This window comes from Sturnus vulgaris, chromosome 9, assembly GCF_052056855.1.
Source record: "Sturnus vulgaris isolate bStuVul1 chromosome 9, bStuVul1.hap1, whole genome shotgun sequence".
NCBI lineage: Eukaryota > Metazoa > Chordata > Aves > Passeriformes > Sturnidae > Sturnus > Sturnus vulgaris.
The window spans coordinates 5092464-5107147 of NC_142251.1; the positions used below are offsets into that span (position 1 = coordinate 5092464).

A 14684-nucleotide genomic window follows, 5' to 3' on the forward strand; every position below is an offset into this window, starting at 1 on the left:
GATCATCCGCAGTAAATGTTTATAGCTGAGATAAAATGTTTTATTTTAAGCCATAAACCAGTTGCTAACTGCTTGGAAGAAAATGTTAGGAGGAAATGTTTCTTAATGCAGTGCTTTTCTGAAAAGTCTTTTGTGGAGTTCCTCAAGGTTCTTCTTCCTCAATGAATGAATTCAACACACATCAAAAATGATGAAAAATCACTTCTGCAGAACAGAACTGTGATTTACAGTCCCATGCACTCTTTATTATGAAAAATGGAGATGGGAGTACATAGGCTGCCATTTTAAATTTACTGGCTGTGAACTTTTTATTTAGTGGAAGTAAATACTCAGCTGATCTCACATTGATTCTGGAGTGCTGGTTGAAATCAAGCAGTTCTTTTGCTGTATTCCTTTTTTTCTTCAGTGATCTGGCTCCTTTTTTAGTGTACATGTCTCTGACATGTAAGCAAAGCTCAGCTAGCCTTTTTTGAGTCAACAGGAATGCCAAGGCATTTTCCCAGTGTGTTCTGAGGAAAATGAAAATATTTGAATAATTAAAAATGCCCAGAGTTCTCAAACTTCATTCTCAGCTATTGTTTTGCCCAATCTATTATGCATTGAAAGCCTTGATTGTGATTGATGAACTGCCTGTAGCAGTTGAGGGAAGATTCTCTGTTCCGTGTGTTGCCCAGTGTGTAAAACTAATCCTGTGTAAAACGATGCTGTCTTTACACAGGTTGGAGAGGAAGCACTGAAGATTATTTTTGGTGCAATTGCTGCACTAGACAAGCAACATTCAGCAGAGAGCAAGTGCTTCCATTCTGCTGGGCTTAACAAGTGTTGTATCTTGTACAAAAATCATAAACTCTGTGGTGGTTAGCGATGCTTAATGAAAACTGTATTGCAGGTCACCCAGGTTTCAAGACTCAGTAGATTCTGCTGCTCCATGCCTGAATGGAAGTCACCCGGCTCAGCACATTAAACAAGAATGCCCCAGTGATTATAAGGTTCTGTCTGAGGCTTCCACACATAGGAGGATTACAGAGGGGATGGAGCTGAGAGCCTCCGGTAGTCTGCATCCTGAACTAGACCTAATGAATAATAGCTTTACAAATTCACTTTCATCCTACTTGTTTAATAATGAACACAGCTCCTCCCTGGGTCCTTTGTCACTTGGCACCCCTCAGCACTCAGCCAGGCTACAAACAAGCAACCTGAAGAAGAGATGCATCTCTGTTGTGCCGTCTTCAGCCGAAGGAATCGATATTACAGCGATCATCCGCACGTCGCAGACGTCACTGGTCACCTGTGTGAATGGACTGCGAACTAACTCAGCTGGCATTTCCTCTCATCCTGTGGAGATCAGTCATCACAGTGCTCAAAAATCCTCTCAGCCCCAGTCTTGCTCTCAGCCTGGAAACCCTTGCAGTATTCCCTCCCCTCCAGCATGTCTTGTACCTCTTTCCACTGAATGTGACAGAGGTGACTGTGAGCAGATACAAATGCAGCAAGTCGAGGAGAATGGCAGCCTCAGCCTTATGATGAATGGTACGAGCCTTCCTCACCAGAACTCCTCGCACAGCACCCAGAAGGTGAGTTTCTTAAAACAAGAACCAGCTGACGATTACTCCTCCACCGCTGATCTTTTCCGCCATCACCAGGGGCTGCCTCCCCCTTACCACCTGCACCAGCAGCTCAGCCAGACCCCGGGGACATTGCCTCACCTCAGCGCCTCCATGTCCCCCAAGTCCCTGCAGCCCAGCGACGGCGATGAGCAGGAGCTCAGCAGTGGCAAGCAGGTCTGTCAGTGGATTGACTGCAGTGCCACTTACGACCAACAAGACGAACTGGTCAGACACATAGAAAAGACTCACATTGACCAGAGGAAAGGAGAGGACTTCACTTGCTTCTGGGCAGGCTGTGTCCGCCGCTATAAACCCTTCAATGCTCGTTACAAACTGCTGATTCATATGAGGGTTCACTCTGGAGAAAAACCAAACAAGTGCATGGTAAGTCTGGATTACATTTGTTTGAATAGAAACATAACTGCTCTGCTCTCTTTCTTGCTCTCTCTTCGATCTCACTCCAATGTAATTGTTGTGCTTTCCTGTAACTTAGTCTGTAGCAGGCTAAAGGGGAATTGGAGAAAACCTTAATCTAGAAGGAAATGATTGAGTAAGAAATACTGTAGTTCTTGGAAAAGGGATTCGGTTTCCTTATATGAGAGCTTAACTTTTAATACAGTGCTTTGTTTTTTTAATATTCATTAAACCACTAATAAAGTGATGATCAAAGCACACAGCCATCATTTAACGTAAAACAAAGTCACTGAGCCTCGGGTGACATTTTTAATCAAGAAACATAAAACACATCTAATGAAATTCTTTTCATTCCTTCAGCTGAACAATAACCCATAGAGTTGTGAGTGCAAAAGTTTCAAATGGTAGTTTAGACCAAAAAAAAGAAACTTGTTAAAGGGTTTTAAACAGTTAAAAGAAGAAAAAGAATATATTTAATTACATTTTCAAAGGTTGTTAGGGGCTTTTTTAATTTGCGAAACAGAGCTTTAAAAATAAGTAAAAACCATTGTTCTCTTCTGATCAAGAAGATGTAAACAACAGCAGTGTTCCAAAAAGAGGATCTTGGGAATAACACCATCCCTGCATCTGCCCACCATGATGACAATATGGCCAAACTAAAATAAAAGTTAATGACTTCCATTAAGTTTTCCACATGTTTGAAACAACAATGATATAAGACCCTGACTGAAACAGATGAAGCAAAACAAGTTTGACATAAGCTTCCAAATTGGGCCATGAAATTTGGAAAGTCTCATTTGTAAAACCCACACGCGTGTGCACTCACACACACGCACAAGTAAGGGCAGACAAAGGGAATAGTTATGGCAGCAGGTTGGGGTTCCTGATAGGCAGAATTTTCAGCTATATGTCTGTTTTACTGTTTTGATCAGAGCAATGATGCAATGGAAAATGCATGTAAGGATGTTAGATCATGACAAACTTTTCCATGGCAAGCTGTAGCTTTCTATGGAGGAATAGGAAAGAATGTCTGTAGAAAAAGCTTCCAGGCCTGAGATGGTTATGGAAGGGAGAAGGAAGAAAACAAGAGTATTCAAAATGTGTTGCAGAGAAAAATTTGCTCTGTAAGTGATTGTCCTGATTATCTTTTTACTTCCATTGGATAAATGAAAAATACTATCTTAATGTCTGCGCTGTTTAGTAGGTATTCCCTAAGATAATACTGGAAACAGTTCATATACTTAGAGAATAACATCAAATTGTCTTAAGATAAAATGGAAACACCCTAAGACTTATATGTTTCTTTTTGCTTTGAAAGCAGGAACTGAGTAGTTCTATTCCAGAAGTAGCTCAGTGACATTTTCTAAATGTACAAATGAACTTAACTTCCTCTGAATAGATTTCTTTTAGTTATAAATTATCAAAGGATAATGTAAGTTTGCTTCTTTCCAAACAAAAGTGTAGGTAAGTAAATTGAAAGCATACTTAAAACATGAAGACCTGATTAGTTTCCTGTGGTGCTGAAAGATTGGTAGAGTCCATGGACAAGGGAACTTGTCTCTTTTCTTGAAAAATGTGTATTTAACAGGTATTGTATGGCAGATTTCTAATGTTATGTTCCCTTTCCTGCAGAAAATGTGGTAAACCAGAGATATTAAATGCTGTAATGTCTTAGCAAATGCTAAAAATGTCCTACTTTCAGTTAATTTAATCTGCAGTAAAGTATCAGCTTTTGATAACACATCAAAGTGTTGTGAATAGGTTGGAAAACCTTTGCATCTGATATTGCAGACAGCCTTTATGTTGTATTTATATAGTCTTGGCATGTAAGTATATAAAGATTTGTTTTACTGGAGCAGATATTGTAGTTGTTCCCATACATGGAATGGCCCATTCAGGACTGGGACCTCCACATTGCTCAACTTGGAGTTAACTCTTCTATTCCCATAGTAAGAGCCTTCCACTGTCAGCAGAGGTATCGTGTGTTAAATGTTGCAGTCTGGAATTCTGCAGGAGGTGAAGTGAATCCAAGAGAATACACAGAAACCATGTTCTCTTTGCAAATTTAGTTTTCTATCCTGAAAAGAGCTTGGTCTAGGCAGGGACAGGATCCAAAGCTGCAGCACAGCTCCCTGAAGTTACTAATATCGAGTGGGGATTATTTGCCTGGTGAATTCCATTCCACGTGAAACAGGGGTTGCTGTGCAGTGTTGCATTGTGCAGTGATGTCATGTCAATTTAAATGATGGCTTTTCTTTTGATGTGGCAATAATTGTGCTGTTATTTCTGCACATTAAGAAGGCAATTCATCCTCTGTCTATAGAGGTCTGAGATTTTGTTTCATTTTTGCTGTAGCTCTGTTAATGTAACTTTGCGTCTCTTGGTATTTGTAGTGGAGATTTTCTTTCGATGTTCACAATTACCCATTGTACTTTTCTTTTTAAGCCCTTGATATTGCTCTTGCCTGAAAGATTACTGCCTAACTAGGTATTGAACTGCTCAGAAGAAACTAACAGCGAGCAGCACCCTGCCCTCATACATAAAAGTACTTTTCCATGTAAAATTATTAATTTCTTATGACAGGCTTTGCTACTATGTACTGTAATAGACAAAGGAATTTCGGAATTCAAGCTACTTGAGAACAGGAAATACATGAGACATTTTGATTGAAAAGTAAATGGTTCACTAAAACTGCAGTTAATCCTTTTATTATCTTTCCAACAGCAGTTTCCACAATACTTTCATGAGGTAAGCTTCCTTCAGTCCAACTGTAACACTCTCATCGTTGCAGCTGGTTTGAATTTAGTGAGCCTGCTCCTTTCTTTACTACAGACAGGCGACAGGCAAAACAGGATCTGGTGTGGAGCACTGCTGGTGTTTGGGTCCATATTCTGCTCACTGTGTTCCATTGCCAAGGCTGGTACTATGAGCATTCTGTTTTCATATTCCATTAAATATTCTAATTAAGTGGTGCCTTCTCATCGTTATGTCCTTCAGCTTGCTTTTTCCTTGGGCTCTGCAAGTAGTCTAAAGGAAACTACCTAATCTCTTTGCAATATCCTGTTATGTTTCATACTTAACTCATGTTATTTTAGTTTTATTAAATTTGGGGTTCATCTGCATTATAATCAAAAATATATCCAACAAAAATAATGATGCAATGCCTTAAAGACTTTAACTTCTGAAGATTAATTTCATGCTTTTTTAGATTTGATGTCCCAGACAATTGGAATTTTGATTGTCTGAGACAGCAAAAATTAGCAAGCTTAAATGGTTTTTATTTAAAAAAAAGGAAGAGAAAAAGTTTCTCATAACTGCATCTTCTGGTGCCTTTCAGTTCTTCGAATACTTTGGTGAGTAGAAGCGTGCTGATCTCTAGATATTGCATCCTCGGTTTAAGCCTCTGCTTGCAAATGTAAATACAGAGCTGCTCATTTAGTTGTCCAGCATTGTTTGATTTGGACAAATCTGTACTTGGCTTATTAGTTTACCCTCTTGTACTCTTGTGGCTTCATAACGAGTAGAAAATATGTTCCCATCACTGCATTCATGTGTGCTCAGCGGCCTCCCCAGACAGGATCAAGGTAAATTATTTATCTTCATGTAATTTCTACATATGTAATTAGTGTTTATAGAAATTGGCTGTCGTAATGTGTGTGATATCCATGAACGGAACGGACAGGGATAATATTTGTGGTTAATGTCTTTAGTTTTTGTATTTCAAAGAAACAAATGCCTCCTCTGTGTGTTCTAGACCTATTTCTCTATGTTTGCCTAGAAAGTTAAGACTTTGAAGCAGAATCTTCTTTTCATATATATATTCAACATACTCAGTTTGGGAGGAATCTGGATGGAATGATTTGGGTGCTGCATTGTACACAGTGAAATCCAGCACCTGTGCTGTTTGTAGTCAGTTCTTTTGAATCCCTAAGGCTGAGACACCATGGGTACTGCATTAAACATGGGGAAATTGAGACAGAGAAGATAAGTAACTTGCCTAAGGGTGTCTTTAGGCAATTCCAGCATTCCAGGGCAGATCTTGTGTTCCAGTCTCCACTTCACACAAACTAACGATTTGCAATTTACTGATGAAACAGATTTTTGTACAGATTGCACAAAAGATTGCGCTCTGGCTGAACTTCCTGTTAGTTTTTCACTGCACGTCTCTGACGCAGGTGGTTTGACATGATGTGAGTGTGTGAGAGCTTTCTTCACGAGGCTTGGCTGCATCTGTAACACTTCATGGGCAGCGAGCTGGTTATTGGGAATACGGGGGAATGCCTGTGGAGCAGATTAGTATTATTGCTTCTGTTTCTGGGGAAACCCGTGCGGAATCTCTGTTCTCAGTAGATGGCCAGTCTGATGCTGTCTGCAGTCCATGGGGAGTGTGTGTCCAGCAATGCAGGGCGAGAAATGAGATCTCGACAGGTCTACAGCTACAGAGGAGTCTCGGGGAGAGCCCTGCATCTGTGGGGAAAACGGGTCTGCATGCAGCAGCTTATCCACTTGTGAGTTACTTCACCTAAACAATGAGTTTCCATGCCTGACTCGAGGGAATGTTGTGGAAGTCTGGAAAGTGTTTTCAGCTTTTGGAGTGGAGGGTGTCATGCACTGATGCCAAAGGAGTGCTTTAAAAAACCAGCAATAATATTGGGCTCACTTTCTTTCCTTTGAAGTCAGTAGTAGGAAACATCCATTCTATCAAAGCTGCCTCACCAGAGATCTCTCTTTTTTATTAGGTCTCTGATGGCATTTCCCGATACTGTCAAGGAACGTCAGCATTCAAAACACCCTGATTAGAGGAGTAGACAGCAATGCAGTGGTTTTGTGGAAACACAATGTTTGTTTGTTTACAAAGCCCACTGCAGATTCTAGGGCAGTACAAATGGGTTTAAGCATGCCCCAGCACTGGAGGGCAGGCCAACAGTGGGCTTTAGGCTTGGCTCTGTCTCAGCTCATGCCCAACCAGCTGGTGAATTTGAACTCGTTCCTGCCCGCAGGAAAGCTCCAGACTAACAGATTCTGCAGAGCAAAAGCAGCAGAAATTACTGGGCCCAGATTCCATTGTGAATGGGATTGTCCAGTGTTCCAGTGCAGCAGGACAGAACTGCAAATGGGTACAGTGTAATGGCCCCACACTACCCCTGGGGGCTTGAGATCTGTCTGCTTGAGCTGGGCTGCAGAGGGAGGAGCTGCCAGGCTTTTCCTGAAGGATTAGCAGCCTCCCAGTTTTGTCCTGGGATTGTTGGGCTGCACGACATTCTGTGATGTGCATCTGCTTTATCAGGCTGATAGAAAAATGATACAGGATGCTGAACCTGATGGAATTGTGCTCTGGCCAAGCTGGGCTGGCTGCCTTTTTTGTTACTTTCCAGCAGTCTGATACGGGTTAGGTCTGGCTGACATACCTCCAAGGTTTTGTTGTTTTTTTTTTTTCGTAAATCTAAAAAAATTAAAATGAAGTCAATTCTGAGTGTTGCTGTCAGAATCCAGAATGGTTTTCAAGTTCACTTATGTGCCTTAAAAATGTTATACGGGACACTGAAGAGATCTGAGAGATGGAATATGGTAGTTAGAGGTATAGCATGAAATTTCCATGGAGGACGCTTTGAAATGCATACTTTCTTTATCCTATGAGAATGTTTAATTCCACACGGTTTGATTTCATTTGACCTGATAAATTATTAAGTAATTTGTGACTAGTTTAAAACATACTAATCCTGAAGATTTCCTGATATATTAGTGCAGATCTGGTGACTTTGTGTAGGTATTGCTGTTCATTTTGTTAAACAAGAAACAAAGTGGGGTATTAACAGTAATATCACCACAACACAGTGGGCACTCCCCCCGTGAAACTCCCTGCCATAGGATATAGTAATTAATTGCCACTATTACGGTTCTCAAAGTGTTGGATAATTTCCACTAACAATACTTGGTCTCTGGTAAAGGTAAAGTGATAGGCAGATAGTGGTTTAGGGAACAGATACCCTTGTGACAAAAGCGTGGATATTCATTTCCATCTTCCATGATAGAAATTTTATTATGTATTCCACCAGTTTTTTCAATAGTATCACATTAGAGCTTTGAGAAAAAACCCATTAGTGAATCTGGGTCACCTTCACTTTGGAAAACAAGTGATGGGGGAGCAGTGAACAGGACTGGAGGATTTTGTTACTATTGACATTTTATAGACGATCTGCTATTTTGAAAATGTTTCAGTATTTTAACCCATGTTTTTTTACTTTCTGTTTCAGAATGAATAAGGTTTAAACAAAGACAATTTTTTTGGTTGTTGTTTAAAAGCTTTTCCCATTTGATTTATTCAGTGTTCTTATTTTGTTAGTAAAGTCTCCCAAACAATTATATTTCAGCTCATCCTGGACTGATTTATCTTCTCTTCATTCTTCAGTGTTCTTATTTGGCTACTGAAACACATATTTTTCACCACAATTTCAACTGTGACCTGATTTGAATACAAGGAAAATGATCCATTTTCCTGCAAAGCCACAGGTATTTGTCAGAATCCTAAACACTGAACTTTTGACAAATACCTGACAATGCTCTGATTAAAGAGAACATCTTAAAGGAAGGGATCAGTTTTGTATTAAAAGTGGTTCTCCACAGGGACTGTGCTGCTCACACCCTTGTGGCACACAGGAGGGGTGATTGTACCAGAACTCCTCCATGCCAAGCAGAGTCATTCATGTTCTTTGTCAAATAATATATGCTGAAATATGCCCAGCTTGGAAAAGTGAAATTTATTAGTTGTGACCTGCCATGTCTGGCTGCCAGACAGACTTCTAGGCATGTCTCCCAGGTCCTTTTGGGAAGATTCCTTCTAGGCTCCTTTCCCTTCCCTTTGCCCAGTTTGCATACAAAAATGACATCTTGATACCATGTTTTCATCTTTTTCCTCTTGTCCCACAGAACTCAGCAAGTAGTGATTCTTTCTCATATTAAGACACTCAGAATTATTTCCAGCTCCGCTGTGGCCTGGCTCTGGACAAAACTCTGCATGTAGATTTATTCAAACCCCAGTCTCAGCTCAGACCTAGAAACCTCTCATGAGGCATCACCTTTTGAAGGTATCTTGCAAACAGCCTCCTAACTCTCAATTCATTCCAGCTGCAGCACAAGATCACTTTCTTTGCTATGCAGATCAATGGATTTTATCAAATAATCACATCTGAAGAGCAAAAAGGGAGAAAGGCTTTCCAGCCTCTAAGCACTGCATTTGCAATAACTCTTCAGGATTTCTGTAGCTCACCATTTCCCATGCAGCAAAAGTATGACAAGGTTTCTTTCTCACTGTCTCTCCTACCTTGGAGTGAATCGTCCATGGGTTTCACTGTTTAAATCTGCTCAGTAGTAAAGATAAGTGATACACTCTCAACTAGTCAGACACGTTCTCCACTCTAGTAATAAGTTTTACAGAGCAGGAAATGTAAATATGAAATACCTCTTTCCTGTAGGAATATCTTAATGCATCTCAAGAGCACCTCAAAGATGTGTCCAGCAGTTGTGTCCTAAAACCATTATTCTGCAGGATCCAGCAGCATTTTGGGAGGGTGAGTTGTCTCCAGAACATCTGGGAAAGCAGGGTACATTCAGTGATTTGAATAATATATACAAGCAATGAGAGAGGAATTTTTTTTTACCCCCTGAAATTTAATTTATAAAAACCAACTTGGATCTGAATACTGCTAATCCTGTCATTTGGTGGACAACTTGGCTGTTTGGTGGAGAACTTGTAAGTTCTAACATACTAAACAAAGTATTTGTGCTTGTGTTCTGGAGGTTAAGTGCATGGCTTTGTTTTATTCCTTTGTATGTGTTCTGTGGGGATTATTAAAAGTGGTAGGAATTGTTCAGAACTCTCAGTGATTTAGACTCTCTGAACAATGATTAACCTCAAGAAGGAAAAATACTTTGTATCACCTGGCAGAAGGCTTGGTCAAATTAAAAAGCCATAAAATTAAATATTGTTTAAAACCCGTGCCAACGATATACTTAATAATATTTCTTACTAGGCCAATACATTTAATGCTCTATATTAGTGAAACCTATGTCATTTAATAAAAATGTTAATCTGCGTTTGTAGGCAACAGAGAGGCTGTATAGTGTAGTCTCGGGGGACAAAGAGGAATTTAGTGCACATTAAAACTTTATACAGTCATTTATGCAGTTTTATCTCAGTTCTCAATGTGATGCATTTGTTTGTTACTTTGGGGCAAACCAGCAGCAGTTGGCCTTTAATATCAGAGGAGAAATGAAAAGCCATCATTGCACAGTGCAGGGTCACATTCTGAAACCTTCACTGGCTCATTTAGCAAGTAGTCCAGTGGGCCTGGTAAAAAACCAATGTGCTGGTTAAGCTAAATATATCAAAATGTGACCTACTGGCATCTGACAGCTCACTCTGAGCTATTTCCAAAAGCAGGCCTGCATTTGGGTAGGTTTGTTTTGGAGGTGTCCTGCTCTGCACCTCTGCAGTTGGGGTCCTCTTCCTCTCAGATCAGGAAGTGAGTTACTGAAATTTCATGAACACTTTGGGATATTGTCACCTTGCATCTCCTTTTCCTTACAAGTACAATGACATAAATTTCTTTGGAGCACAGTGAGGGTGAATAATCACAGTGGGGTACTGAGGCCACTAATTTAATGTGCCCATAATGCTGTTTTGCATCTCTAATCATTCCTTCTGCTGAGAATCTCAAAGCTCTTTCAAGCTTTTGCCTGCCAACAGCATTTCCTGTGTGGTGAAAACTCTTGTGCCCAACTTCAGCATATAGCTGAATTAAGTCAGATTGCTCTGCTGCTTTCTCTCCCTGTTTAAACTGGTGTCATTGTAAAGAACACATTTAAATGCCTGGTGGAAAAGGCAAGGAAAAGATATCCTCCCTCCCCCAAAGTATTTTCTCTTTCATGTATTTTGTAAAGTTGGTGTAAGACTGTGTACCTTCGCTGCCCAGAAAGTCCCTTCTACTTCAGAACATTATTCTCATGAGTAGAGGTGTGCAAAGACAGTGATTTTATTCAGCTGTACTGTGGCTTTCAAAGAAAATGTCACTGTTGTAGAGAATTCAGTGCCCTGTGTTGTGTCTTACGGACACCTGTATTTTCTATAGTTGGGTAAGTCAGAAATGGCTGCATTTCAAATAGCTGTGCATTTATTTAATCACAGATATTTGTCAGTGCCTGACTCTTCTGTTTACATCCCTGGCTGATTGTGGAGTCAAGGAACAATAGGAGTTCTATTTCAAAGTCTGCTGTAGCTGTCTATATCAGTGTCTTCCCTCCATCTCCTCCTTTTATTGTTGTGTACAGATAACATATGTGTGAAGAGATCCTCTGCTCAGGTACAGTGGAGCTGCAGTGTTAAATAATTGATCTTGATCTGTCTTTTGAAACTGCATCCAAGGCATTTAAAAGTGGGAAATGGAAAAAGCATGTTCTCATAATCCAGCTCAGTAAAGTTTGCACAACTGCTCTTTGTTTCATCATGCCTACAATAAATCTTTCATTTTTGCCAATTGAGAATGCCTACTAAATCTGCAAATGATTACTTCCCTGAATTGTGTTGGGATTCTTGCAATACATTTTTCTTACATGGGTAATGATAAAATAAGAGTCCATCAAAAAATATTTTATTGCCTGGCAGAGAGCCTTTTATGAAATGTTTTTGATTCAAGGAGATTCTTCCAAGTGTTTTAGAACCGTTGCTTACAACTTCCCTTTAACCCTTGCATGGAGGGCTGCCAGGCCCTGGGAATATCAGGAACAGGGTCAGTCAATCAGCAGCTGCTGGAATGCAGGACCTGGGTATCAGTTTAACCTGCAGCCCTCGGCCTGAGAGCGCGGGCGCTGCCTCGGCGCACACTTGTAAAGGGGATTGTGTTACCACGCGATTAGAAAGCTGATGAATGTCAGACTGGTGGGAACCTTGTAAAACTAATCTGCTGTATCCATGTTGATATGATTGCGCCCTGCTTCAGCGAGAGAGTGAGGAAGATGGAGTGTTACAAAAAGGAAAACACGAGGCAGAAGTCGTGGGGCCATCTGGGTCACTGAGCCCAGGCACCACCTTACAATAATGCTTCAGTGCACCCAGAGGCACAGAGCACCTCTCTGTCCCTGCCTTTGGGAAAGGTGTATTGTCAACACTGTGGCTTGTAAGTCAGGACCTTTCAGTCATGTGAAACAAATCCTGCCCTTTTTCCCCCTTGATTTCAAATTGGGTACAACCACATTTGTCTGTCTTTGCTCAGGAACTGGCCAGCTGTAGAAATTACCCTGCTTTCCTTACAAAGAGACACAGTCTCAGCCCGGTTCCCTGCAGACCTCGAGCAAACTGTCTCTACATAAAACAAGGCCCAGGGGGGTGATCCTGGAATGGTGCAAGTCATGATGCCTGAAAACACATTCAGGTACTGTATGGAGAAGGGATCTGGCAAGAGATGGGTACCTTGTGGTACTTGCTTGCGCTCACAAAACAGCAGTAGACCTCACTCAGTGAGGGGTGCTCTCAACAAAACCACATCCATTGATTGACATATTGCCCACTTGCCTCCATGTAATAAACTGCCCCCTCAGAAAAGGCATGGGAGATCAGAAAAAAGCAGATTGTGTGAAAATATTTTTAAGTGTCACAACTACTCACGGAGTTTTGTCTTCCTGCATATCCTCAAACGTAATGACATTTTTAATTGCACGGTCTTGCTGATCTCAGAGTTCACTGTTTACAGTACTTTGGTCCAACTGAACATTTTTAGGTCATGCTTTGTCTTCAAGGACAAGGACTGAAAAGCTGAGAGCGCTCAGGAACCAGACATGCACAGATGCACAGAGCACACCAGCTTAGTCAGAGTAAGTCTTTTAGCCAGGTAGGTGGTAAATAGCGTGTTTACACTTCAGATTGGCAAACCTCCTCCTGTGTACACCTTGCTTCTAACCTGAAGTGACAAAGTTATCTCAGTTGATCACTGAGCATTTCTGTTCAGCTTTTGAAAGGAGGCAATCCAGAATACTTCCAGGTGTGAAGAGACTTTACTGAATTTGGAGGGAGAGGTACTGGAGGTACACAGTGAACATGACAGGAAAGGCTGGGCGAGGGATTCTGCATCATTCCTTCTCGCAGGTGGATACTGACAAGCAGCAAATATAGGGCTTTATAAAGGAATGACTTTTTAACACTGAGCAAAGTTAAATGGATCAGAATGGAAGGAACCTTTGTGAAGCTTGGGTCTTCTCAGGGGAATGTGATACCCCCAGCCTTCCTCAGTACCTCTAAGGCAACTTGTAGCCAGGCCACTAGAATGACACCACGTTTAAAACATGAATATTTGTATCTGCATTACTTCATTTCTAGTGCTGTAAAAATACCATTCTCATAATGGGGTAATGAGTTCTGCAAGTTCTCATGATTTCAACTGTTTTGGAGTTACAGGAGTTCTGTTCCTTTATGGCGAGCATCCATTGCTCATTTTAACATCTTTGGCACTTGCCTAAAGGATGGGAAATTAAAAAATGATTAAGGGGACAGAGAGACAGTCTTTTAAGGAAAGATGAAAGGAATTAAATGGAGGCTGGGATGGGGAGAAAAGGGAGGGATTGTTTAGGAAAGAATAGAAAACAAGTAGGAATGATTGGGCAAAATCAGGCAAAGGAGAATTACTTTCTCACTAAAGGTTTCCCAAAAAGGAGATCTATTTTAGAATTGAGTCATTTTGTAGTGGAAATAGAAGATGTCCAACTGTATGAGTAACATAAGCTAGACTGTCTTAAAAAATTGAAAAATAAATTGTAGGGAATAATTTTGAATGCAAAATTGCTTCATATTTCTGCCACTCTGAACACAGATTATTGCATTACTAGGTGTAAAAGAAGGAAGTGCAGTAGCAGGCACAGGGATACAGTTTAAGCCTTCAGATGTCTGCACTCTAAATGTATTATTTGTATATTTTTGTCCTGCTGATGTTGCTATGAGGTAGCTGAGGACAGTCCCCATGCAGAGCACCGGGTGCTCAGCATCCCTGGAGCTGGGGACCCAATGTCCTCCCAGGCCATTTCACAGATATTTCACAAACATTTCACATTTCTCTCAGACCACTTCACAAACAGGTGCTTGCATTTCACGGTGGCAGGTGTGAAATGGGGGATTACTCACTAAAGAGTCCATTTGCCAAGAAAGATACCTTTTGTTTTGCTTTGCCTTTATAAAGGCTTGACCTTTATAGAATAAAAACTTTCTCCTCACCATGAAGGAAAGCTTCGAGGTTGATTCCAGTGAAAGTTAACGCACCTCATAGAGCTTTGTGCCAGAAACCACTGTGCCATGACACATGGATGCTTTATTTCTGCTGTGAAACAGGGCAGAGAGAGACTGTTGAGCACAGCAGCAGCTTCACCTGCAGCTTCCTGGTCCAACTCACTCAAAATTCAGGCAGTGAAATTCAGGTGTTGGATCCAGCTTGTTTGGTGTTCAGTAGTGGGTGTCCCAAAGCCTCGGGGCTATGGAAGGGAGCCCTGGGCATGGGGGAGCTGCACAGGTACAGGAGCACAGGCAGATGATGGTAAACAAAAATGGGGAGAGGAGAAGAAGCTGCATCCTTTGTAGACATCTCTGCTAAATCTGTGCCTGGGCCTGTGTTTGTCAATTTTTTG

General features: G+C 41.0%; 1 protein-coding gene across 3 annotated transcripts in view; it reads left to right on the forward strand.

The window, feature by feature from the left end:
- Positions 1-14684, forward strand: part of GLIS1 (GLIS family zinc finger 1) — a 179239-nt gene that overhangs the window by 87048 nt on the left and 77507 nt on the right. For all 3 annotated transcript variants that reach the window (XM_014870607.2, XM_088169682.1, XM_088169683.1), the window contains one exon: positions 890-1991. In XM_014870607.2, the coding sequence (XP_014726093.2) occupies positions 890-1991 (1102 nt within the window). The remainder of the gene's footprint in view (positions 1-889; positions 1992-14684) is intronic.